The sequence below is a fragment of the Sinohyriopsis cumingii genome, chromosome 7 (assembly GCF_028554795.1).
Source record: "Sinohyriopsis cumingii isolate HCF-2022 chromosome 7, ASM2855479v2, whole genome shotgun sequence".
NCBI lineage: Eukaryota > Metazoa > Mollusca > Bivalvia > Unionida > Unionidae > Sinohyriopsis > Sinohyriopsis cumingii.
This window is the reverse complement of record NC_142967.1, coordinates 56185690-56212171: the sequence shown is the minus strand read 5'-3', so window position 1 is coordinate 56212171 and position 26482 is coordinate 56185690. Positions and strand designations below refer to the sequence as shown.

The 26482-nt window shown below is 35.8% G+C and overlaps 1 protein-coding gene across 2 annotated transcripts in view; it reads right to left on the bottom strand.

Moving 5' to 3' along the window:
* The window catches only part of LOC149795303 (protein neuralized-like), a 126239-nt gene that overhangs the window by 84552 nt on the left and 15205 nt on the right, over positions 1-26482 (bottom strand). Inside the window, exon 1 of one of the 2 annotated variants that reach the window (XM_089965035.1) lies at positions 11594-11995. The exons of the other annotated variant lie outside the window; for it this stretch is intronic. Coding sequence (XP_089821161.1) covers positions 11594-11747 — 154 coding nt within the window. The 5' untranslated portion in view covers positions 11748-11995. Of the gene's footprint in view, positions 1-11593; positions 11996-26482 lie in introns of those variants that run through there. 2 annotated transcript variants of the gene reach the window in all.

The following is a 26482-nucleotide window of genomic DNA, read 5'->3' as shown; positions in this document are numbered from 1 at the left end:
TGGCATATTTTTAAAATTATTAACAATAATAATGATACAGATAGCTAAAAAGATTTCTCAAAGCCAGGACTATTACTAAAATTGAAATTTGATGGCCTTTCAGTAATGTACTAGACGTGGGCTGGTGGACTACTGCCAATTTCTAATAGAACATAACAAATACAGTAGCCCATCTGAAACAATCCAAGGCTTTCACAAAGCCAAAAACACAACAATGAACATTCTGAAATCCTCCTCCTTGCCAATAACCCAGTGATGGTAAGTGATGTTGATGTGTATGTTGCGAGGTGCATTCTGCAGACTCTCTGTCCACTCCTATTACACTTAACAACCAATTAGGATACACTTTGTTATGTAGTAAACTGGAAACTAATAATTGGCTGTCTAAGAATGAGAACCAAGGGCAAACAGTTCACATGTTGCCTGAGCAATGATAACCTCACATGTCATTCATTAGTGTAGCTGGGTGTACACACAGATGCATGTGCCTAATAGAGAAAAACTGAATTAATATCTTTTACAGTTCATGCAGAGTCCAACACCACTACCAGTCCTTTATTGTGAGCCCATGGCTAAGCTTCTGATACTTGCATAGCAATTTCAACTAGAGTCATTTAACTCATTAACCCCTGGCACCGCATTTATGTGGCAGGAGGTAGTAGCTTACTGCCAAGCTCTGTGGCATCAAGGTCATGTAAGACACACTAAAGTGGGTGGTATTATAGAAAGGTACACGTTTTAGTTGCACTACAAAATGCAGAGGGAACAGCCTAATTTTTTCGACCCGTTGGAATTCTATTTTGTGTCCGGGTTTGAGACTTTTTGGCCTCTGATCTAAGGCAGACTGGTCTGAACTGTACACAGACAGGTGACCTCTGCAAAAAGTGGGATAAGGTGGGCATTTGGAATAAAGAGTGGTCTTGATACAATTATGATGGGTATGTTAAGCATAAAAAAAAACAACTTTTACCTTTCTGCTCATGCGTGAGCAAAATAAACAATGGAAAACAATGTTTCTAACACAACTAGGCATGAGGCTAATGGAAAATCTCAAGGATGTCGATATATTAGGATGTATTCAGAAATAGCCCCCCAAAATGTGTTTCCTACTCGCATTTTAGGCAAAAACAACAAAAACCTCCAGTGGTTACTAAGCTACAGAGAATGAGGTTCTGCTGGCTGAAAGGATTTGTTATTTTTTTTTTTAAAGTAACTTTCTTCCCTGTTTTTTAATTGTGGAACATTACAATCATCTGAGATATTCTCATCTGCAACATGTCAGATTTAGTTCACCAAAAAAAAATATTTTCTGATATGTTTACAGGATACGTACAATATAAATACCTTAGCAGTGACTTTTGACTATGAACTGGGACATCATGGATAGAAGTACCAAACTCATCGTAGATAATGTAAGACTTACCCAATACTGCCAAGACAATCCCAATCCTGTCAGGACATACACAACACTGCCAGGACCTCCCTGTGATGGGGCAAATTTGTGTTGATCTACAAAAAGCACATTAATTTGGGGCCAGAGAACAATTAATTAGATTTATGGGGACAGGCGCTTGTTAAATCACTATACTGCAGTGATTTCTAATGTCTGGTTGGTAGAGATTTTTAAATTAAGCATTCATTTACTTAACTGCGAGATGGACTATTAGGGACACTGCTAACTTCGACTTCATAGTGGAACTGTCAAGCTTGAAAATTTCCAGAAAACGTAAGTCAAAAACCTGGAAGGGCTTTTTTGACCCCTAGTTATAAAAGACAGTAAATATATTTCATCCTGATTGGCTAAGCTAAATAGGGGCATGTTTTCCATACAAAATTTCCTAGCTGTAAGTATTTCCCCCATTGTAAAATCTAATTAGTCTAAGCTTTGCTGCAAGAGTAAAGGTACAGCGGACTCCAAGAGTGAATTTGGAAGAAATTCTCTTGTAAAACATTTGTCCAAGGGACCAGATGTCTGGAAGGTTGATGAACACAATTTCGGCGGTAGAAGTGAGAAACACTTGAAAGCACAAAAGGAGAAAATAGCTCTTTATATGTATTCTAAGATGTACCTATGCACTGATGTATCCAAGTATCTGTGTATCTACATGCTTACATATCCAACTACCCACATAAAATCTGAGGGCCAAAAAGAGGCAGTAGGGAGGTTTGGACAGAAAAAGGAAAAGGAAGGAAAAGAAAAGGCAAAAGGACAGAGAACAGCTATAGTGAAATTGGAGTGACCCAGACCTAAGCAGGTTAAGCAACTGTACAAGGCAACAACTTCAATTGTTCACTAGATAATATGATGAACTAATCCTATCAGTAAAACAGATCGGCTAGTTTTATAAATGCTTTTGTGTTTGGAATTCGGGGAAAGGTTTAGTCCAAAAACAAGTGTATCTTCCCAATGTATTGTATTATTACCATTGTTTATGTAACTGATTACATTTTTATTTTAATGTATGGGGGCTCAAGTCGTTCTGTTCTATATATCTGCTCAGATCTAATTTATTCTATCTATAAGTTTACTCGATCTGGGCAATAACACTGAGGGCAATCATCTCCTAGATAATGAGAACCGAATAAAGCAGACACCTTGAAAGAAGGTACAATCCACCAATCAACCCACACCCTTTACAAAGAGTGGGGACATTACAATCCCCAATATTGCCAAGATATCCCCAATGCTGCCAAGACATCCCCAACACTGCCAAGACAATCCCAATACTGTCAGGACATACCCAACACTGTCAAGACATCCTCAATACTGCCAAGATATCCCCAATAATGCCAAGACATAAGCAATATGTACCAGACTGTCAAGACATCCCTAGTAATGCAAGATACTACAAAGATATACCCAATACTGCCATTACATCCCCAATACTGTCAAGATCTGTCCAATACTGTCAAGATATGCCCAATACTTTTAAGATATTCCCAACACCACCAAGACACAGGCAATACTGCCAAGATGTACCCAATATGTAAATGACTATCAAGACATATCCAATAATGCAAGATACTGTCAAGACATATCCAATACTGCCATGATATCCCTAATACTGCCAAGACATATCCAATACTGCCATGATATCCCCAATACTGCCAAGACATATCCAATACTGCTAGGATATATCCAATAAGTATGATGCTGTCATGACATACTCAATAATACAAGATACTATCAAGACATGCCCAATAAGTAAGATAATGTCAAGACATACCCAATAATACAAGATACTGTCAAGACATTCCCAATAAGTAATATACTGTCAAGACATACCCAATAATACAAGATACTGTCAAGACATGCCCAATAAGTAATATACTGTCAAGACATACCCAATAATACAAGATACTGTCAAGACATGCCCAATAAGTAATATACTGTCAAGACATACCCAATAATACAGGATACTGTCAAGACATGCCCAATAAGTAATATACTGTCAAGACACACTCAATAATACAAGATACTGCCAAGACATGCCCAATAAGTAATATACTGTCAAGACATACACAATAATACAAGATACTGTCAAGACATACACAATAATACAAGATACTGTCAAGACATACCCAGTAATACAAGATATTGTCAAGACATGCACAAAATGTTAGTTTGGTTTAATCCTTAATTAAAACGTCTGTAAATCAAAACAATTTTAATGAAATTGCATAATTTAAAAAATTCTTCTGATCTATTCAAACTTAGTGATAAAATAAATGCACGGTTGTTTGTGATATCATGCAAACAAACCATCACAGAAAAAAACCAGAGTCCTTTGACCATAAAATCAGTGTTCAGAATGCTTTTTTTAATGAAAAACAATGAAGTACAAAGTCTGGCCTAAATTAATTTGTATATGCTCCTAAACTAAGCATAAAATACAAGTGCTGAATTCTGACCTAATCCAAAGCCAAGTGATAACAAAATGTGGAAGATAGCTGCTATCTCATCCATGCTGGATGTCAGGTCAGTACCATTTTTATTAAGGACCACATAATGGTATAAAAATTCTTTCTGAAAAAAATCCACATCAATATGACCATCCATTTGAGTAGAGTAGCAATTAATATTATTTTCTAGATGGCCACAGTGTTGTTCATTTTGGCTGTCTAAGGGGGCACCATTTCAATGTTTTTTGGCTTTTTTTCTGGGTTTAACACCATTTTTTAATAAATTATTCATGACGGCCAGATTATCTGGTGGAGGAAGAACCAGCAAAAATTCAAATCTGCCATATCTTGATGTGCCAGCAGATCTGGGTCTATGCAGTTTGCTTGGAGCAATCAACAGAACAAACAACAATGACTCTGATATGCTGGAACATGATGCGACAACAGATCAGTCTTTGCTGTTTATGGTTGAACTTGACTTACGAGCGAGTATATATGGTACATACAATGAGCACTCCAGTTGTTTATGCTTAGCCAGCAATAGAATCATTAAAATCCATTTTCAATATACAACATAATATCTGACAGACTACTGCCAGTGACAAACAAGTGGATTGTGATGTCTATCTTTTACTCTGCACAACACACTCAAATCTAGTTTTTCCTAATATTTTACCAAAGGTAATGTGGTTTTGTTGAAGAGAGCACTGGTGATGGGTGATGTGTCCCATACAAACAGGTAGACTGGTACAGTTATTAAGCACGCAATATTATACACAACAATAAGGTTAAAGCATATAGTGTACTGCACAGCTGGCAAAAGTACTGTTTGATGCAGTACATACATTATTCATTATTCGATCACTGTATCATGTTTCTATAGGTCAATGATGGAAACTATTTACAATTGCAGATGCAGTATCATGTTTTCTACAACACAAAGTAACGAATCACTCAAATACAGTAGAATAAACAGCATATATTAATGAACAGAATATATTAAGCCCTGATTTTTGCAGTGCATTATACACAGGCAGATTTGGGTGTATGATGTTCCAAGTGTCTGGTGCAAGGTATGCAAAAGCAAATACGATGTTTTATTTATACTGCACAATTATGGGGAAAATGTTCTATGTTATTTGATATGTATTCTGATATTCACCAATTAATGTATCAATATCATATCCACTCATTAATGTATCAATGATATCCATCAATTAATGTATCAATGATATATGTCAATTAATGTATCAATGATATCCACCAATTAATGTATCAATATCATATCCACTCATTAATGTATCAATGATATCCATCAATTAATGTATCAATGATATATGTCAATTAATGTATCAATGATATCCACCAATTAATGTAGCGATAATTTCCACCAATTAATGTATCAATGATATCCACCAATTAATGTAGCAATACTTTCCACCAAGTAATGTATTAGTGATATCCACCAATTAATGTATCAATGATATCCACCAATTAATGTAGCTATAATTTCTACCAAGTAATGTATCAGTGATATCCACCAATTAATGTATCAATGATATCCACCAATTAATGTAGCTATAATTTCCACCAATTAATGTATCAGTGATATCCACCAATTAATGTACTGATGTATATCAATCAATACCTGTGTACCAATAACCAATACTATCATTGGCTAAGGTGCAAGGAATCATGTGATTTTACAGCCTTTCTGAAGCTTGTTGGGCAGCAGTGTTAATGACTATCACTTACAGACTACTGCAACTACATATCATATACAAATTCAAATCATAAATTGAACATTTTTCCTTAAATTTTCAGTATCCATTAAAATAAAATCACTACAGATAATTCACACAAAGTATCAACATGAAAATGGTTTTATCAAAAGTGTTATGCCAATATTAAATAAGTAGACGTGGTTAACTCTGCTTTACTGATAGGTCAACTGAGTTATATCTAATTAATTAAATGGGAAGACTTTCAGGCTGGGTTTAATTATTGTGACCTAAATGCACTTGCACACAAGGCAAGGTGCTAGTCATACCACTATCGCTGTCTTAAACATTTCAAGACAATGCTAGGGTATGAATATAGTTGATTCAAATTGTTAAGCTTATAGACTGATGAAATCTCAGTTATCTGAACACAGTACATGTGTCAATACAACATGGATGTCTCCTTCAATGTTAGGCAACTTAAAGGATAAGTGATACAGGGGCCATAACTCTTCTCAATTTCATCCAAGAATGTTGAACTTTAAATTTTTCTTAATGTTAAGCCTTGTACCAAATTTGGTTTCAATCCATAAAATCCTTAATTCGGGTGGAATGTGTCCTAACAGGACAGATGAACATCGGTAACATCACGTCCCCTGAATAAAATTATGGTGGGTCTATAATACAGTAAATAAGACAGTTTCTTACTAGTAAGGTAATGTATATTGACTTGAACTGATATATGGAATGCAATTTTCACACATCAATCCACTAAATTAGTTTTCTATAAAATTATGATCCACCTGCTGCCAACTAGGAGCATTAATTTTGACACAAATCAAATTCCACACCCTGAACAAAAAGCATATCCAGTATATCTGAATAACACATTGTGGTATTGTTTCTCATGCGCCAGATGTCTTACTTAAGTACTGTATATGCCTTCATACATAATCTGATAAATAAATAAAACTTAATTTTTTTATACAAAAATGCAACATACTAAATGGAAATGTTAGTAATCAGATGAAGGCAGCCTTGAAGTACAAAGTGGGGATGGGGGGTGGGAGAAATTACAAAACCAATCATCAGCTTAATAAAAAAAAAACAATTATTGTTTGTGATTGTGATTGATACCAAATGTACTAAAATCCAAGGAATACAGGGGTAAGTATAGTAAAATTTCAAAAGTTTGGTTACTTCCCCATTTCATGATAGTTAGAATGGTGAATCCCAATGGAGTACAGTATATTCTAGAGCTTAAAACCATGTGCATGTGTGGGCAGAGATTGGGGGAAGGATTTTTTATTTTTTTTATTGCAGGAGGGATTTAACAAAGAAATAAATGTAGGTATTGAAAATATGATGAGTGAGTTTTCTGCAATTGGTTGATTATTTCCCCCACCCCCACCTCAAGTTTGGAAATGAGTGTGAAATCTACAATCATGCAATCCAGAATGGACACTGTGCAGAGCCCAGACCAACAAATACAGAAAAAGAATCAAGTGTTGTTGTTGAAGTTGTGCCTCCTTGATGACAAAGTTGTTTTGCAAGGAACAACAATAATACCTATGGGTAAAATATGCTGAATCTATAATATAAAAAACCCACAAAAAACAAGAATTTTCAAAAACATTATGTGCTACCTTCTTTTCTTCAATTTCTTTTAAATTATAAAGTCTTACCAACATCTTTCAAGACAACATCTTACACTTTCCTACCCATCCAAGAAATTATTAATAACTTATTTTTCATTCATTCATTAGCAGACACATTCATTCACTGAACTGTGCTGGCTCAGTGGTTAGTGTGCTGGGCTCAAACGGAAAGGGTGCAGGTCTGAATCCTACCATAGGACTAGCCCTGGTCAGCTGCAGTGGTGAGTCCTTGGTCAATGCACTTTTTACTCCAATTGTCTTGGCACTAAATAAACTACTTGTTTTGGTGTTCCATAAAGCACCAAAGCAGCCAATTTGAAAAATATTGTTATCACCCATGAGTATCAGAGATGGTTTCAACACTTAGGTTACAAAGAAGAAATGGGCTTATCCTGAATTCCTGGAAATTCATTTAGGCCAGTAAAGCATCATCCCTCTGATGGCCTCTTGTCACTATTATTATTATTATTATTTTTACTATTATTATTATTATTATCATTAACTTTGTGGAATCCAAAAATAAAAATAATTATAAAGATATGATTAATTTGATATAAGATGTAGAAAATATTCCATTCAAAATGATATGGTATTGCATGGGACAATCCAATGAATAAGTGAATGATATTGGTTTGGTGCTCTAAGGCACAGCAAAACAAGTTGGGTATTTACCTTTACTGATTTACAAGCAGTTTTTTGGGGTGGGGGGGTGGGTGGAGAAAACACCAAAATATTATCTCTGTGTTCTTCATTTGCAAGCATGGATATACTGCAACCAAGTTTATGTCCATTTGCAATGGGCACTGAATATACTGGACATACCAGTATACATCTCTTTTTTTCTGGACAAGAGACTGTGGTGGAGTGGGAGAGGGGAGTTAAAATTATCTTGACGGCAAGAAAGTAAATATTCATTATTGTTAAAAAATGGGTAAATAATGGTACAGTCCTCTGCTAGAATGAATGTTACATTTCATGAACCAGTAAATATCAGATTAACTGACATGAAACAGAGGGCACTATCATAGATGCACTGGTTCATAAAACTTCAAGGTCATCAAAATAAAGGTCTATAATTATTTTGTCAATAGCTGTGATAATAAACTTGCCCAGATGGATGGATGGATGTCAATGTCAGGCAATGGAGAACAGGCCCTCCCATAAACTTGTCTGGTTGATGACTGGTAAAGCTGTAAATCAGCAGTATTCTGTCATGGTACCATGATAGGTTATCAATAGCTTAATTTGTTACAGTGGTCAATCAGTACCTGTCAAAACCATCATCATGAATGTTAAGAGTTTTAGTAATATTTTTATGAATCTGAAAATTATTCCTCCAAATTTTGCACTTGAAAGTTCTAGGGAGAAATGTAAAAAAGGTTATGAAACCATAAAATACTTTAAATAAATGTTCTGAGACCATGCCATACAAAACAATGTATGACTGGCATCAAAACTTTCTTCTAAACATGCATTCATAAACTGGATATTCGAAAAAATATTGACCATTCTGAGAAGAAAAATCACTAGTGAATTATTATGATAATTTCAATGATTAAATCATAAAATGATGTAATATGTTTGATTTGTTGACATCTTTCTTCCTTGACTTATTCTATTTTGAAATAATTTAATGTCATTTTTGATGTTCTGAAATTTGAGTGTGTGTGTGTATGTGTGTGATTTGGATTTTTAATGTAGCTTTAACAATCTGAGTCATATCACTACGATGTCTGCAGTGTAGCTGGCAGTGATATCTAGCACTGGGGCATCATGCCACATGGTGTCCCACCCAGTCACATTATCCTGACACCAAGTCAACCAGTCCTAATACTAACCTCTTAATGCTTTAATGCTGAGCGCCAAGCGAGGCAGCTGTTAGTACCATTTCCATAAGTCTTTGGTATGACTTGAGATTGAACCCACGACCTCCCGCATCCGAGGCAGACGTGCTAACCACATAGCCACCGGAGCGGTTCAGATAACCCTTTACCTCATACAGCATAGTGACAAAGTGCAGCACGCTATAAATAGAACACCTGTCACCTAGCAGACTGCATCCGCATAGGCATGCCTGTGAATTGTTAAGCAATGTAGTGGTGTTACGTTTAACAGCAGTTTTAACCATTTTACGTTTTAGGTAGACATCTATTATATATGGAAAAATTGAAGAGTAAAGTCCGATTGTTATAGCTGTGTACTTATTTTTCACGGAAGAATATTTTATGTGCTTCAAAATCTTGAGAGAACTCGTTCACCGTCATGTCCGTGAGGCCGCGTGACCGACCGTAGCTGCCATTTCCCATACTTGAAATTTACAAGGTTTTCGTGTGCGTCTATATCACTAAGTCATCTGAATTTGATAATTTATAAAAACTATTTGCTGCCTACATTAATATCAGAGCCTTTACCTAATTTATTGAATCTTTCGTGGTTGTTATTCTAATTGTGAAAATTTATATGTACTGATTGAAATCCGCGGCTGCCATTTTGGAGAGTGGAGATTACGACCCAGTTACTTTAAATAGCAGATATCGACCAGTGCATGAATAGCGACCACGTGATCTGACGTAATTGTCATTAGCAGAAATGAATGTAGTATGTAATAAGGGGGTTTTCCCCGAAGGTGGCGCTATGAAAACTAGCTCAAAATGGCTGATGTTTACAGCAGGCGTCAAAAGGCGCTTATATGTGAATCTTGCAGAGGCGTCAAAAGGCGCTTCCATGCGAATGGAGTAGAGGCGTCCAAAGACGCTTGTATGAGGTAAAGGGATAAGCAAGGTGTGAATATGAACTAATTGTTCTGACATAGATGCTGACCTGCTGATGCAGCATGCTATAGCAGATCAGGGTCTGTGACATTTGTTCTACTGATTAGTCCCAACAAACTGCATAGACTTACATATGCCATCATAGTATGTAATGCCAGAGCTGGGTCTATGCAGTTGGAATCAATTTATAATCAAATATATAGGGCATACATAAATATAAAATTCAATCAAGTCCTGAACTAGGATTATACTCAATATTGGCTGTAAAATTCTGCAGCAAAGTTATGAAGATAAAGGAGGTATTTGGTATTTAAAAATAATTTACCAATAGGATTAGGAGACAATCTAAATATGGACCAGCTCATTTTGCAGCACCATCTTTAGAGGGAGATAACCTGGCACAGAAAACCATTACACAGACCCATTGGGAAGTCATGATTTTGTCCAGGAAATCAGCTGTCCACTGTTTAGATTATGAATTTTATTGCAGTTTTTCAGGATGGGGGTCTCTGTGAAAGTCTGTGGAAGAAATCATTCAAGACAGCTGATCTCTCAGAAAATGAAGAATGTACTATCCACTCATTTGCATGTCTAAAGTCTGTTTTACTGGCATTGTTCATTCTGAAAAAATTGTTCAGTGATTGGAAAAAGAGTTGAAAGTTTCTTCTATGCACATTTCATGAAAAATACATGAAAATTTTTAATGTTATTAAAGTTTAGTTTGTATAAGGTATACAGCAAATTCTTTCCATTTGACTGACTCAGTTAAGCAAGCTTTAAACCAACCACCATATTATGCAACAATTAAACTTAGCTGGTGATCTAAATGATTATCAGTCCATTGGATGCTGTTGTGCCATGGTTAACTGCCAGCTGCCACCCTGCCAACAGGTTAGTTGACATCTGGTTAATAGGCAGGCATTATACTGTATTTAATACCCAGTACAACATTTCATGTTCTGATTTACTTGAGATTGATGTGCAAGAAATCAACATCACAAAAGGAAGTTAACACATAAACATGACCTCTTTGACCTTCCAAAGGTCAAAGGTCAAATAAAGAGGAGCCTGCTATATGTGCCATATTGTAGTATAAAGTCTTCAATATGATAATTCAAGAAAAACTGTAAATGTATGTATTTTGTCACATATGTAAACAGAGACAGTGGGGGGGGGGGGACTGCCTGTGTTGTACTTATTAATTCAAACTGTATATTGACTCAACCAAGGCTGGACAATATCATTCCATGTGGCAAATTTGATGAAGAAATATTTAATACTGATTGGAAATACATATCATGAAGACGACTAATAAGATCTATATAAAATAAACTATCTGAAAAACTTTCTGGTTCACACATGCAAATGCACCATTATTAATCTCTGTACATGTATAATTATAAGTGCACGCAATGGTAAAAAAATACAGGTACAATCATGCACACAATTCCACCCGCCTTGAAAGGTGTAAAAGCTCTTGCTATGGTTTTATGGCCAATATACCCACCCCAAAATTAAGGGAAGGGGAGAGAATACTCACTGTATGCAGTTCTCCGATAACCAGCCGAGTGTTGTGCCCAAAGTCGTTGCCAGTCTTGGGTGTAACCCTGTGGGGGGCAGGAGTTTCTACGATTGGAAAACAGGGTTACTGAATCCAGAACAACTGTGCTGTTTTCCATGTTGTAAATCCCCATAACACTCAGGTGTGTTTGGACTAGTCATTAACTAGGTTCCAGGCTGGTTTAAGTACAGCTAGTAACAGCAGCATTTTTGTCTTGTGCATGTGCTATAATGCCGAAAATGATGATGATGATGATGATAATGATGAGAAGATTGTATATAATGGCACCCTTGTTAATGGGCAGCACCAAAATACTGGCTGAAAACTGCTGCCTGCAGTAACCAGCTTTGTTCTCTCTTCTCCTAGCCTTGCTGGCACACTAAGAGCTGAAAAACCTGAGAGAGGTAGATACACAGGCAAGCTGCTTGATTTTGGCACACCCTTTCATGCAGCAACTATTATCTATCAGATAGGTAGGGGGTTGTAAACTGACACCATGGCTACCATTTTTCTGCTAGGATCTCAGGGATATACAGAACAGACCTAATGCACTCTCCTGTGTGTCCTCAAAGACTATCAATGGAGGTAGCCTGCTTGGTCTAAGATGCCTAATGTAACTGGTGTTCCAGCTGAGAAGGCTTTAAAAAAAATTGTAAAAAAAATTGGGCACCGTATAGTTGGTCACTGTACTGCTGAGGTGCTGTTAAACACCTGGTATCCAACATTTTTTAAAATCTGAAATGTGCAACAATAACTAATTTATGTACAATTTTACTAAGTTTTTGGGACTTATCACTTTAAATAACTTGGTATGCTACATTCAGTCCATCTCTGAAACTACTGATACAAACAATTTAGTATGTACCATGAATGGCATTAATATTTAGTGTTTCATGACAATATCATTAGATGTACATGCATATTATGCTATGGTATATAAGCTTTGACCTAAGGGCACAAACATAATATGTGACTATACTGTCCTGTATCATCCATCTGGTAATCTTTACTTCTTACTATCTTTTTACCGTCCTGATGACTATCTTCAACCATGTTGGAATGCTTTTCTGTGATTTCCTTTTTCAGACTTACCATAGACAGCATATAAAAGGAATGATAACGAAGTTGGGAAGGAAAGATAATTTTAATTATGTAATACTTACTACTGTTCAGCTTTGCCTTTTCACAATAGAAAAATCCACTTCTATGCTAGATGCACCATCCTTGTGTTCTAGAATTCTTAGAACATGGACATGGGTTCGTAGCATATTTATTTCAAAATTTTAAAGGCTGTTTCAAGGTCTTTCAAAGTTCAAAACCATGTTTTTCAAGGTGTGTTATGTATTATGTATTTTTAATGGATACATAAATTAAAATCTATATAAACACAAATACTTAATATTACTTGATAAAAGGAACATTTCTTGTAAATTTATTTTTAAAAAAACATGCAGTCACAAGTAGTGTTCCATACTAATACCCTAAAGCATATATCTGGGCATTAGAATAATGTACAAACAGCAATGTTCACTTTACACTATTTACAGTATTTATACTTCTATGGCCATTAATGACCCTATAAGACCATGCCATGAATTCATACAAATTTTCAACAATCTGATTAAAATCTGTCCTGAGTGAAGATATGACAGTGACTGGCTAGGGGGTCATGTTCTGGTGACCTTTGAATTAACCAATGCAAATGGAGCTTTCAGAAATTTTAAAGTGAACCAAATCAATAGTCACACACTGATGCTCTTCAGCTGTACTGCTGTGTCACCCAAACACAGAGATATATAATTTTATCTGACTGGCTGATAAAATAAGCGATTATGGTTATAACATAAGTCACCAGAACATGACTCCTGAGCAGTCGCTGTCAGATCTTCATGTAGGACAGTGGAGATCTGATTTTAATCAGATTGATTTTTCAAATAAAAGACTCCACATATTACTTCAACATTATATTTAAATCATTCAACTGAAAGATTTCTTCATTTGCTGCACACTGCTCTGGTGGCCTAGTGGTTATAGCATCTGCATTTTATGTGGGAGGTCACAGTTTTGAACCTCAGCCAAGTCATACCAAAGACTTTTAAAAATGGTACTAATGGCGCTCATCATTAAGAGATTAGTGTTAGGACTGGTTGACTTGGTGTCAGGATAATGTGACTGGGTGGGACACGATGCTACATGTCTTTGGCATGATGCCCCTGTGCTAGACATCACTAAACTGCCGACATCATAGCGATATGACTGAAAAACTGTAAAAGCCACATTAAAAAATCCAAATCACACATACACAAACTCATACATTGCATTATTTCATGAGCAAACAAACTGCCAGTACTAAAATTTTCAATGTGTTGTCACTAATACCCTGTACCAATGGACATACTGCATCTCAAAGTTTCAAGTAATTTTCACTGCCATGTATAAATTTAAGGACAGTCCTGCAAACTGTATATGCTCACTTATAAGTTGTGTCCAGCTGCAAATTGCAGAAACTTGGATCTGCCATCACATAATGGACCAGCAGATCTGGGTCTGTACAGTTTATTAAGAGTAAACAGTAGAAGAAACAACATATGCCCTGACCTGCAAGTGCATTATGTGACTGCAGATTAGGGACTATGTTGTTTGTTGTTTAGCTCTAATTATAACTGAGCATATACAGTACATAGGTCAAAGGTCAAACATGTATTAAGATTTAAATGCCAGAGATCTTTGTTGAACTTTAAATAAATAAACTAGAACTTTACCTATCAAACTGTGCAACTGAAATTTTATCTTTTTTAAGAAAAAGCTGCATGGTAAGACAGCCAAATTTGACTATTCAATGAAAAAATGAGTGACAACGCTAATACAACACATGGTGTACATCAGTGATCCACTTTTCAAGTATTAAGGCTGAAGTTCTTGGTGAGATACATGTACATCCCCTTTTTCAAATTTTATAATCGATGAAGAATAGTGTAATTATTCATTTAAATACAAATGTTAACTTTAGTCACAAAAATCGCAAATCTCATTCAGTGAACTAATTAAAATCTTCAATGGCGCTACCAGTAACCTATCATATGGAAATGAATCCTATGGAAATATTATGCTACCATCGTTGTGATGAGATATTTCTACTGATACTTGGTTAAGACATTGTTTACATCAACAAGGCAAATTACAGGTAACAATGTGTGGTTACACTTAATTAGATCTGATTACATATTAGTATACCTTGTCGAACTTTCATTTTGCCTCTACAAACCAACCAAAGAATGTAAATTTGTCATCATGTCTATGCAATCGTGCAAACCATTCAGCTGACAACTCATCCTATTGATGCAATAGACATTATCTTCGTCATGAATGCTATAAAAATATCTCTGTATGTGGACAGCAGCTTAACACATCCATAGTATACCCTCTGTGAGTAGATGTCATTATACTACCATACATCCATAGTATACCCTCTGTGAATAGATATCATTATACTACCATACATCCATAGTATACCCTCTGTGAGTAGATATCATTACACTACCATACATCTATAGCATACCCTCTGTGAGTAGATATCATTACACTACCATACATCTATAGCATACCCTCTGTGAGTAGATATCATTATACTACCATAAATCCATAGTATACCCTCTGTGAGTAGATATCATTATACTACCATACATCCATAGCATACCCTCTGTGAGTAGATATCATTACACTACCATACATCCATAGTATATACTCTGTTGAGTAGATATCATTATACTACCATAAGTAGTGTATGAGAATGACATCTGAATCAATAGTAGACCTGAGGGGTAAACCATAAATGAAGATCCCAGTGAAACATTCCTTCATGTATAGTTTCCTAATGATGCATGTGAAGTGGCAAATTTTATGTCGATCTAACAAGAATACATTAGTTGAGACCAGAGAACCATTAATTAGATTTATGGAGACAAGTGCGTATCATATTACCATACTACCGTGTACGGTAATGTCCTTTAGAGGGAGAATTTCGTTCCTAATTAAACATTTGTTTATACAGCAGCCAGGCGGACTATTAAGGACAAGGAAAACTTCATTTTCATGGTCAAGTTGTCACAATTGAGAAAACGCAGAAACTCTGTTACTCAAACTACCAGGGTCAAGCTGACCCTGACTTTGGCGTCTCTGGAAAAAGGCGGCAGAGATATTTGATTCTGATTGGTTACATTAAATAAGGGGCGTGTTTCCCACACAAAATTTTCTAGCTTTTAAAATAGTCACATCGAAATTCTAATCAGTCTAAGCTTTTCTACGTGAAAACTAAAGTAGGACTCCGAGGACTTGCAAGAAATTCTTGTAAAAAGGAACTGTTGTCCAAAAGGGGACTATTGTCGAAAGGAACCAATGAACTAATTTGCCAATTAGAGGGAGGAACGTTGAAAGCAAAGGGAGAAAATAGCTCCTGAGGCGTATTATTCTGAGACGTATGATGTGATGTTATTCTGAGACCTATACGGAGAAGTATAGAGAGAAGTGCAGTGAGACGTATTATCCTGTGACGCAATCCTGCGACGAATTAATTTCTGAAACGTATTCTGAGAGTATCCTGAGATGGATGGTGGAAAGTATCATCCTGAGATCCAAGGGTCTGAACAGCTACAGAGGAAGCAAAACAGACTGGGGACGAGCAGGTTATGAAATCGTACAAGGCGTTGACTTCGATTGTCCACTCGATCCTATGATGAACTATATCTATCAGTAAACAGATCGGCTATTTTATTTAGATCTATTTGCGTTTTCTTTGTATTTCGGTGAAAGTTAAATTTCTAAAAGCAGAGTACATTCCTGGTGTAATGAATTTTCACTGTTTTTATGTAATTGATTAAATTGTTTGTTTACATGTACGGGGGCTCGTGTTGGTTTGTTCTATATACCTGCTCAGATCTCTATCTATTTCACCTATAAGTTTCACCACTTATATTTATATTTACTCGAACCAGGCAATAACATCGAGGGCAGTCAATCCTAGATAACGAAAACCAAATTTGGAAGGACAATTCACTCCCCCCGTTTAACAATGCAGTATAATAATAATAATAATAATAATGAGGACTTTGTATAGCGCCTAATCTTTAGAAGCTCTAAGCGCTTTACAACATTAGACAACACATATAAGATGAAAAACATATGATTACAAAAACAAATACCATGAAATTAGATAGTAGTGTTCCTTACTAATACTCTAAAGCATATATCTTACACAAGTAATGTCAGAAATGTATAGTACACTGTATTTGTTATTTCATAAATTTAATATTAAATCATTACCCATTTGAGATTATTTTTATCACATAGTTTTTATTTCAGTGGAAATTATTTAGATGGAACGAAGAATGAATAATTTCATTCATTCTGACAGATGCCGCACCTTACATTTGTTGTGCTTAATAAATAGTCCCAACCAAATTTAAACTAGTATTGACATTTAAAGTTAGATTATACTTTTCTTATAAACTATAAATCAAAGAACAAGCAACCGTACAAATAAACAGAACATTTTACACAGAAAAAAAATCATTTTTCAACACAGAATGTCCAATGTGTGTGATGTCACATTGTTTGATGCACTACTCATACAGTTGGTAATCCTATGTTTATGTAAACTTGAAGTGTCACTTTTACAACTAAACATTACAGCTGAAAAATAAATGATAACACAAGAATTCACCATAGTCACTGCAGCATGAAATATATATGCAGGTCACAGTGACCTTCTTTCAAACTGATCATACTATGATTAAATTTCATGACTACTTTTAATAGTGCCCCCAAAAAATCTATATAAAACACAAACATGAGTTCTGAACAAAAAAGTTTGCCCCAGGCCAAAACACTATCTAGTTACACAAGTAATGTCAGTAATGTATAGTACACTATATTTGTTATTTTATGACTACACCCACAACAAATTTGCTTAAATGAAGATAAAGAAAATGTATGCATTAACAAGATACCCAAGTGGGCCCAATATTGCTTACTTGGCTATCTGCATTATTTGTAAAATCTGAAAGCCATCAATGCTTCTTTCAAAATCAGGCCAAATTCTGAGCTGTGGTATATGTGTCTCTATTTTTACTAAAACTGGTCAAATGTTATGACAGATATAGAGGATCTCAAAAGGGTAATGATTTAATACTGAGTTTATGAAATGAGTTGAATGATGTCCAGCTTTTGCGAGCCTTGGCTCACAAAAGCTGGACATTATTCAACAAGTTTCATAAATTTAATATTAAATCATTACCCATTTGTGATTCTTTTTATCAGATAGTTTTTATTTCAGTGGAAATTATTTTGATGGAACGAAGAAAGAATAATTTCATTCATTCTGACAGATGCCGCACCTTACATTTGCTGTGCTTAATAAATAGTCCCAATCAAATCTGAACTAGTATTGACATTTAAAGTTAGATTATACTTTTCTTATAAACTATAAATCAAAGAACAAGCAACCATTCGAATAAACAATATTTTACACAGAAAAAATCATTTTTCAACACAGAATGTCCAATGTGTGTGATGTCACATTGTTTGATGCACTACTCATACAGCTGGCAATCCTATGTTTATGTAAACTTAAAGTGTCACTTTTACAATTAAACATTACATTGATATTGCGATATACATGTGAAATAATGTTTACTGGATGCAGAAATTCCCATATTTACTGTAATGTATATGTGACTGGATATTTGCAGTGTTTAATTTGAAACAGCAGACATCAGAATATGCAAACAAATTTCATTCTGACTTGGAATTACATCACATATTTGCCACGTAAGTATGCAGAGGTTGGATAAACTTCTGTCAGTTTGTAGACCAGTTTATATCCACATTCTTCTGTGAACAGAGGTGAGTTTATTTATTTCTGTAAGTTAACATTTAAACCATGCTGTATATAGGGTGGATTCCATGCTACAAATATACAGCCTCCCTCAATGCCCCCCACCCCAAGCAAGCAATACCCACAAATTTACTTGTTGTTATTGTTTGTGGTTTTAGTCATTTTTCATGTTACGGTATGTTATATATAACAAACCCTTATGGGGGTCAATTAGTTATATTGAAACAGATAAGACCATTTTTCCACAATTTCTTTTGCAAGTTGATTAAAAAAATGGAGCCAAAAATGTTCAGTGAAAACAAAAAATTCCAGAAGGCAGGGTTACAAAAGTTTTCCCACAATTGCACCCAATCAATAAAGAGAATACTACACAATAATTTCATGGGCTTATTTAGACCAATCAGAATCAAATAAAGTGATATTTTAACGTGTGGTAACATAAAAATACGAAACTGCATATACTATAGGAAAACTATACTTACCGTTACTATGTGATAAAAGAATTTATCTGAACAAAAGCGAAAAACCTTCATGCCAGGATGCTGTTAAATTTTGTAAAATTCTGAAGAGTGTTTCTTGAGAAGTCATTTGAACTTTTTCCAAACTTTGGTAATCAGAATCATCTGAACAAATCTAAAAGCTAAAAGTGCTTTATGCCACGATGCTCTGTCAAATTTGATTAACTGGTCTTAAGTGTTTTGTTACATTAGATGTAAATATCAACTGTGAGCAGACAACACTCAACAAACAAAGGATCACATAATAAACTCAATTGAGATTTGGGTTAAGTGAGCTAACAAGAGACTCTTGTAGGCCTGATATTGCTCAGTCAGGCTCACTTAACTTTACAGCTGATTATTTTCTATTGTAAGAATAAATTCTATGTAAACCATCTCCCAAACTTTATTCATTTCGATTTTAGTCACTACATATGTATTCTAATAAAATAATTTCTGTCTAAAAGGATAGGGGCACAATTAATAAACATAGTCTCTCTCTCTCATCAAAATTGGATCAGAAATACAGCCTTTGGAATGGTAACAAGCTCAGGAAATAAATGCAAGATTGCCACATTAATGTGCATGGATTGTGCTCATTATTGAACTCATCGCACAACTAGGTGATATAAGCACATGTTCCAAGTTTGATCAAAATCGGATAAGAAATCTGTTCTCCAGAATGGTAACAAGGTCAGCCAATCAGATGAACAATTATCTCATTAATATGATTGGATCTTGTTCATTATGGAATCCATCCATGATCTTTTTTGATACAAGTCTGATCAAAATCTGATCAGAAATATGGCCTCCAGACTGGTATTGACAAATTCAGCCAATCAGATAAAAAATGAAATTATTAATCCTGCTCATCATTGAACTTGTTCAAAACCTGAATGATCTAAACAGAAGTTTGATCAAAGTGGAACAATAAATTCGGGTCCCTATGTGATGGTTTAACCAAGCAGGTGCAAGGTCACATATTTAATATGTATGAATCTCACTCATTGTCTGATATTTTGATGAAATAAGCCCATATTCTAAATTTGATTGAAAATGAATCAGAAATATGGACTCTAGAGTGATGTGGGGGGGGGGGTAAAATTAGTTTTAATTAGGCAATACATACATGTTGCTATTGCACAGCTTTATCTTTCGTACAGAAAAAAAAAACCATCTGTTTAATGTGAATAAAATCTTCCCCCAGAGTTGAAAATTGTCAGTATCATATGATGTATTATGTAATACGATAATGATTCTGCCAGAACATAGTATGTTGGTTTGATTTGGTGCTTTATGGCACAGCAAAGGCACACCACAGTAGCTGACTCAGGCTAGTCTGATGGTAGGATTCTAACTGGCACCCCATTAACCAGGAAGCTGGCATGCTAACCACTGAACATCTGCAAATCACCAGAGCAGGATATGAGCTAGAATGCATTTAGCAATAGCAATGGTTAAGTACTCATAATTAACATTACTTCTATCCACCTTTAAGACTACATTTTAATAGCAGCAATAAATGTCCCATCACTATTAGCAATGGAATTTGTTGATAGAATATTGGAAGGAAAAGATGTTTTCTACCCTTCCTTTTACTTTTTCTGGCCTTAAGATAGAAACAGATGGCCATCACTGGGCTTAACAGTCTATCTGGATCATCTCTGGCATAAATCTAAGGCTGGGGATTTCTTGAGACAGTGGAGCTACCAAAGGCATCTGATTTTTTGCTTAAAAAATCTCAGATGAAAAAGGAGAGAAACGGATTCATTAAACTGGATACAACATGTGTCGACTGCCAAGGTAATAATCTCACTGCATCTTCTCACAGATGCTAATGCAAGTAAAAGCACTCTCTTGAGTATAAGGTCCTGAAAGGAGGCCACACTCAATGGTTAATAGGGAGCTTTGGTTAAATACCATGAAACACAAGAAAAGATTCTATATGAGCATAAGCGAGCAGGCAACAGGACTCTGCAGCTCAAAATACTTAATAAGATTGACAAGATGTGAATCAAAACCAATTACCATGCCCTGCGAGAATTTGTGTTTGTTGGAAATGGCAACTATATAATCCTTGATAGTGGATGCTGAACATCTTTTGTTCTCAGACAGGAAGAAAAGAAGATCAGGAAATTAAGTTCTAGAGCAGGGTCTCAAACTCAAACCACCCTGAAGACATTTTTCAATGGCCCAAGGGCTATACCACCTTTGTTATCTCTCATGACACCTTGTGATGCCAATCATTTGGTGGGTCACAGGATATGGCTTGGCAGGTCACATGCAGCCTGGAGCCACATGTTTGATACCCTAGTTATAGAGGGATAGCTGGGATCTACATGTTTCCTACTGTACAAATTACAGAAAAATTTCTATCTGGAATAATAGACCTTGGATGTCAAAGCTATCCTAGCCTGAATAATGCAACTGGCAACCTGGCCCCAAAACTTCTGTCAGAACAATTGCTTGAAATAAACCAACCATGAAGGTAGAAAATCTATGGTATACTGTGGATGAGGGTGTTCCAACACTGCAACAGAACAACCCTCCTGTGAGGTAGAGAGCTGGGTCAATTCGATCAACAGATCTAGAAGATCGCTGAACCAATTGCTGGAGACAAAGTGGGGCAATGATGATGATCTAAGCAGTGGAAGTTCTGACTTTCTGAAGAACTTGGGGTAGCAGATGGAACAGTAGGAAAGCATAAGAGGACAGCCAATCCCACAGGAGGCTAAGGCATCTACTGCCTATGCTCCTAGGAGAAACATAAAAGGGAAGTCTGTTGTTCAGCATGGTTGCAAACTGATTCACCAGGGGTCTTACCCACATTGTGAAAATGGATTTTGCTACAGCATGGTGAACAGACCATTCTGTGAGGATGGTTGTGCCATTTATGGACAGTCTGTCTACTAATGTGATCTTCTTTCCCAGAATGTGGCAGACTCAGAGGGTGATGTCCTCCAAGTGACCAAACAGAGGAATTTCCATACCTCCACGCAAAGAGAAGGGTCCTGTTTGTCTCACTGACATCAGGGATAAGCTACCATGGATGTGTGGTCTGAGAAGACCATGACATATTGACCACTTACTATGTTGATAAACCCTTGCAATTCTAGAGATACTGCTTTCATTTCTAGGTTGCTGATGTTTGGGAGTGGATGATTCAGTTAAGTCCAGAGACCCTTGAGAATTACATGCACAAGCTCTAAATGAGCCCCACAACTGGAATGTGATGCATCCGTGAAAAGATAGGAGCATGCATTGGGACCACAGTCAGAAGTCTGTTGTGATTCATCAACCAACACAATTGAAAAATTGGTCCTAGAGTGGTCAGAGAAGATAGACTATCTTTGTGTGGTGGCAAGAAGAAAGAACCATACAGGTCACATATGAAGATGTCCTAGGGGAACCAAGACTGCATCAGAGTTCAAGTTTCCCAGTAGTGACATATACTAAGGCAAGCAGACAATGATGTTTTTTTGCTCATAGTGCCTCTAACAGTGCCAAAATTCAAACTATCTGATAGTGTTCAGTTCTGCTTCATGAGTAAATCCATTCTCACATAAACGAGGTCCTGTGATCAAATAAGTTTTGACTTTGCAAGGTAGAAGACCCAAATGAGTTATTGCAGATCAACAACTAGATAGATCCTGATGAAGGGACTGAACCTGAATAATGTGGAAAAGCCAGTCATCAAAATAATGGAGAAACAATGTTCCTAGGAATCAGATTCAGGCTATGACCAATGCCATAACTCAAGTAAAGACTCTGGGTGCTAAAGAGATTCAGAATGGTAGAACCTGGAATTTAAAAACCTCTTAGTCTAGCAAAACAAGAGGTATTTGTGGTATGGTGGAATGTGGCGTGGTGGAAATATCTGGATGTGCAAAAAGTCGTACTAAAGGTTGATGGAGACCACCCACATGACAAACAAAATGTGTTCTAGATTGAGCAGGTGGTCTCCATTTTGAAAGGTTCGTCCAGAAGAAACATTTTTAAAAGGGAGAGATCAATTATAATGCAAAACACTGTCCACCTTTTCTGGTAACAAGGAACATTTGATTAAAGAATGTAGAAGACTGATTGTTCATGGCATTCTTGACTGCCCCCTTCTGCAAAAGGGTATGTACCTCCTCCTTTATTTTCATCAGAATGGACCAGAGAAAGAATGAGGATTGTGACAGAGTAGGTTGTTCCCAGAACTGGAGTTGGTAACCCTTGATCATGATGGAAAGGAAACAAATATCATCTGTGATGCTCAATCAAACATCTTATGGTATGTGTTTAGGCTCGAATAGACAGTAACAAAAGAAAGTGTGAAAACAACAAGCTTTGAAAAATTTAACAAATATTTTATTTCCCTGGAAAAACACTAAATAATGAATAAACTAAAGAACTTACGGTTTTAACAATCAAATCCAAAAATAATCCACAAATTAAATTTTAGAAGTCCTAGTAATGAAATGTTCTAATGTATTCAAGTTTGAGTCCCGATGAAGAATCCAAAATGGAAAGCGATGACGTAAACTGTAGCCTTTATGGTGTTGCCGTCTATAGTTCTTTGCTGTTTCACAGTTAATAATATTCTGCTGTTTGAATTTTCAAATAAAATTTAAATAAATGTCTTTGTGCAAGAATTCTGTATGAGCACTCAAACATTTCCAAGAAAAAGAATTAATCTTTCAGAATCACAAAAATTTGAATAAAAATTTTAATTCCAACTCACACAAAAGACACTTTCCAGTGTAAAGAAAAAGCCCCAGAATTTTCAAGAAGTATTTACATCTAAAAGCATGTAGTCACAGTATGACCTTGACAAAAAACCAATCATTTTACTCTAAGAATAAGATAAAACATTTATTTGTCTCTGATTTCTGAATTAAGGTCTGGAACTAGATCAGCATAAGATACAAAGTTCAATGTTTACAATTTGAGTCAGGTCAAACTGAATTTTCTATCGAATATCAAATTCCTAGTAAACAAAATTATATTATTTTGACATATAATGAAATTAAAAATAAAAAGATTTTAAAGCTTACAAACAATTAAATTAAATCAAATATGAATTAAATAAAATATGCATAACAAACATCTGAAAAAAGGGCCTAAGCAAGTACATATGGCAACGATTATTTGAGAGATGCATGGCAGGTTTTGGATTCCTAGAGCTGTCCCCTTTCCCTTCATTCAGTAGGGCAGATGGGTTAGAGAACTCACCTTTTTTGGGCTCTACAGTGTCATGAACTCAACTGATGAGGTCAAGTTTGGGGCTGAGTATTAACCTGGAACTGCATCTGTAAGAAAAACCTGGCATATGGCCAATGAGGTCAATCTGCATTAAAAAGTTTGCTGGCCAATTGCAATGGACCACCAGCAGCTGTCAAGGTTCACTGTTGATGATCCTGCAAGTCTTGAGAAGTCAATGCAGGGATGAATCCCCAGAAGAAGGTCTATAATTTTTCTCAGCTTTTACTCTTGCTCGACTACCCATGATCATAACATCTGATTTGGCTGCATTTATCTTCATACCATTGTGTTCACACCAGTTATTTATTTTTACCAAATCTTCATTCAATTTAGTGCAAATCGCATGGTCTGTTGATCCAGTGTTATATTATGTTGTATCAAATGGGAACTTCACAGAGAAAATTCATAAAAGGACTTAAAGTTACAGTCAGAAAAAGAAACAGATAGTTGTTGTTGTTCTAGGGTTTAACACCATTTTTCAGCACAAGATAGGCTATACATGGCGGCCAGTATAACTGGTGGAGGAAGAACCCTGGAAAACCCAGGGAAGAACCACTGACCCACGAGAAGCTACTGGCAGGCTTTCCCACGTACCCATGCTAAGAAACAGATAGAACACCTAATAGATATAATGGAGTGATAGATATTAGGAGTGGACAGCATAGTGTAGAACTTAGAGAGGTGAACAGAACTTTAAAGCGTGTATATTTGAGATAACATTAGTTTGCAAAATGACTTAGTGTTTTTAATAAAGTCCTACTGGTCTCCCCTCATCCTGAAGTCAACAGTCAAGGCCTATGAGGTCAGACGTGATAGACAACCCATCCTGTTAAACAAGACCTAACGGGTCCAATGTATATGACTTCACCCATACAGCAGTGCTGATAATGAATATAAACAACTAAGTTAGTCATTAAAAATCATTGATCACACACACATTTGTTAAGACATACTATAAACAGTTGTATTAAAACTGGCCCCTAATCCCTTTATAAAAATTCCCTGTATTGGTGAAATTCATGGAAAAATCTATGGAAATATTCAGATGTAATACAGACTGTAAATGCACAATGCTATGGCTTACCTGAATGAAGGTCAAAACAGTCAGTGAATCTGTCCCATAGGCAATACTTTTGTCATTAAAACAATGGATTTCAACATACATGTATTTAGTCTTCGGTAACATTAATCGAAGCATCAATATTCATGTACTGACTTCAACTATAAGATATCATTCATTAAAAAAATTACATGAACTGTTTCATCCAGTTAATTATACAACTAAGTTCATCCTTCTTCCCAATCCAATCCAACTTGTACAATTTGTATGGTCTATTGCACATGTCTAAACTTATGTCTGCAAAACTGGTTTCATTTAAATAAATTTATACTGCTCTGTAATCTGTATATTACCTTTTAACAGATGCACTCCCTAATGACTTACTATGCTTCTTTAAAATACCATATATACTCATGCAGGTGATGACTGATCAAGAAATAGATAATTCAAAAACAAAGCTGGGCATAATTAGACTTGGATTTTATGTATAGTCCACCAGCAAGAGATGACTGCTTGTTCAAATATATCAAATCTCAGTTAAACAGGATTAATGAACTTCAGTACACATTATTTTAAATGCAGAGGCATATTAAGGATAACTGGTGCCTGGAATGATGATGACCCCACCAATGATTTTCCTGCAATGTAATTTTTATCAACTGCTTTGGTGCCCAGATCTCTGGTGTCTGGGGCAACTGCCCCCTCTGTCCCCCTCCCCCCACGTTAATATGCTATAATTGAATGCATCTATCGACTGTTCATTAAAAGTACTGCTTACAGTACAAAAATAACAATATACAGTCTTATTTTCACAAGGCAGTCCTCTTAAATAAATATTGGAGCCGCATCAGAGTATCTTCAGGCCTGATTGAACGCTTTATCAGCTGAGATCAACATCACAATCGAAAACCTTTATTCATCAAAACCAAGAACACAGAATTTAAGAAATGCTACCAATACACTAATACATGTATCCGCTGTATGTTACAGAAACATCATGAGCATGCATGTGTTGCTAATAAATTATAACAGAATTTAGTTTTTAGTTTCTACTAAGGACATGTTAAATAGTAATTACTATAAACTAGTTGCATAATGTATGTCGTTACACTTTCTTGTTAAGCAGACCTCAAAGGGAACAGTCTCGGACTAATTGTGTCTGCCTCTATAAA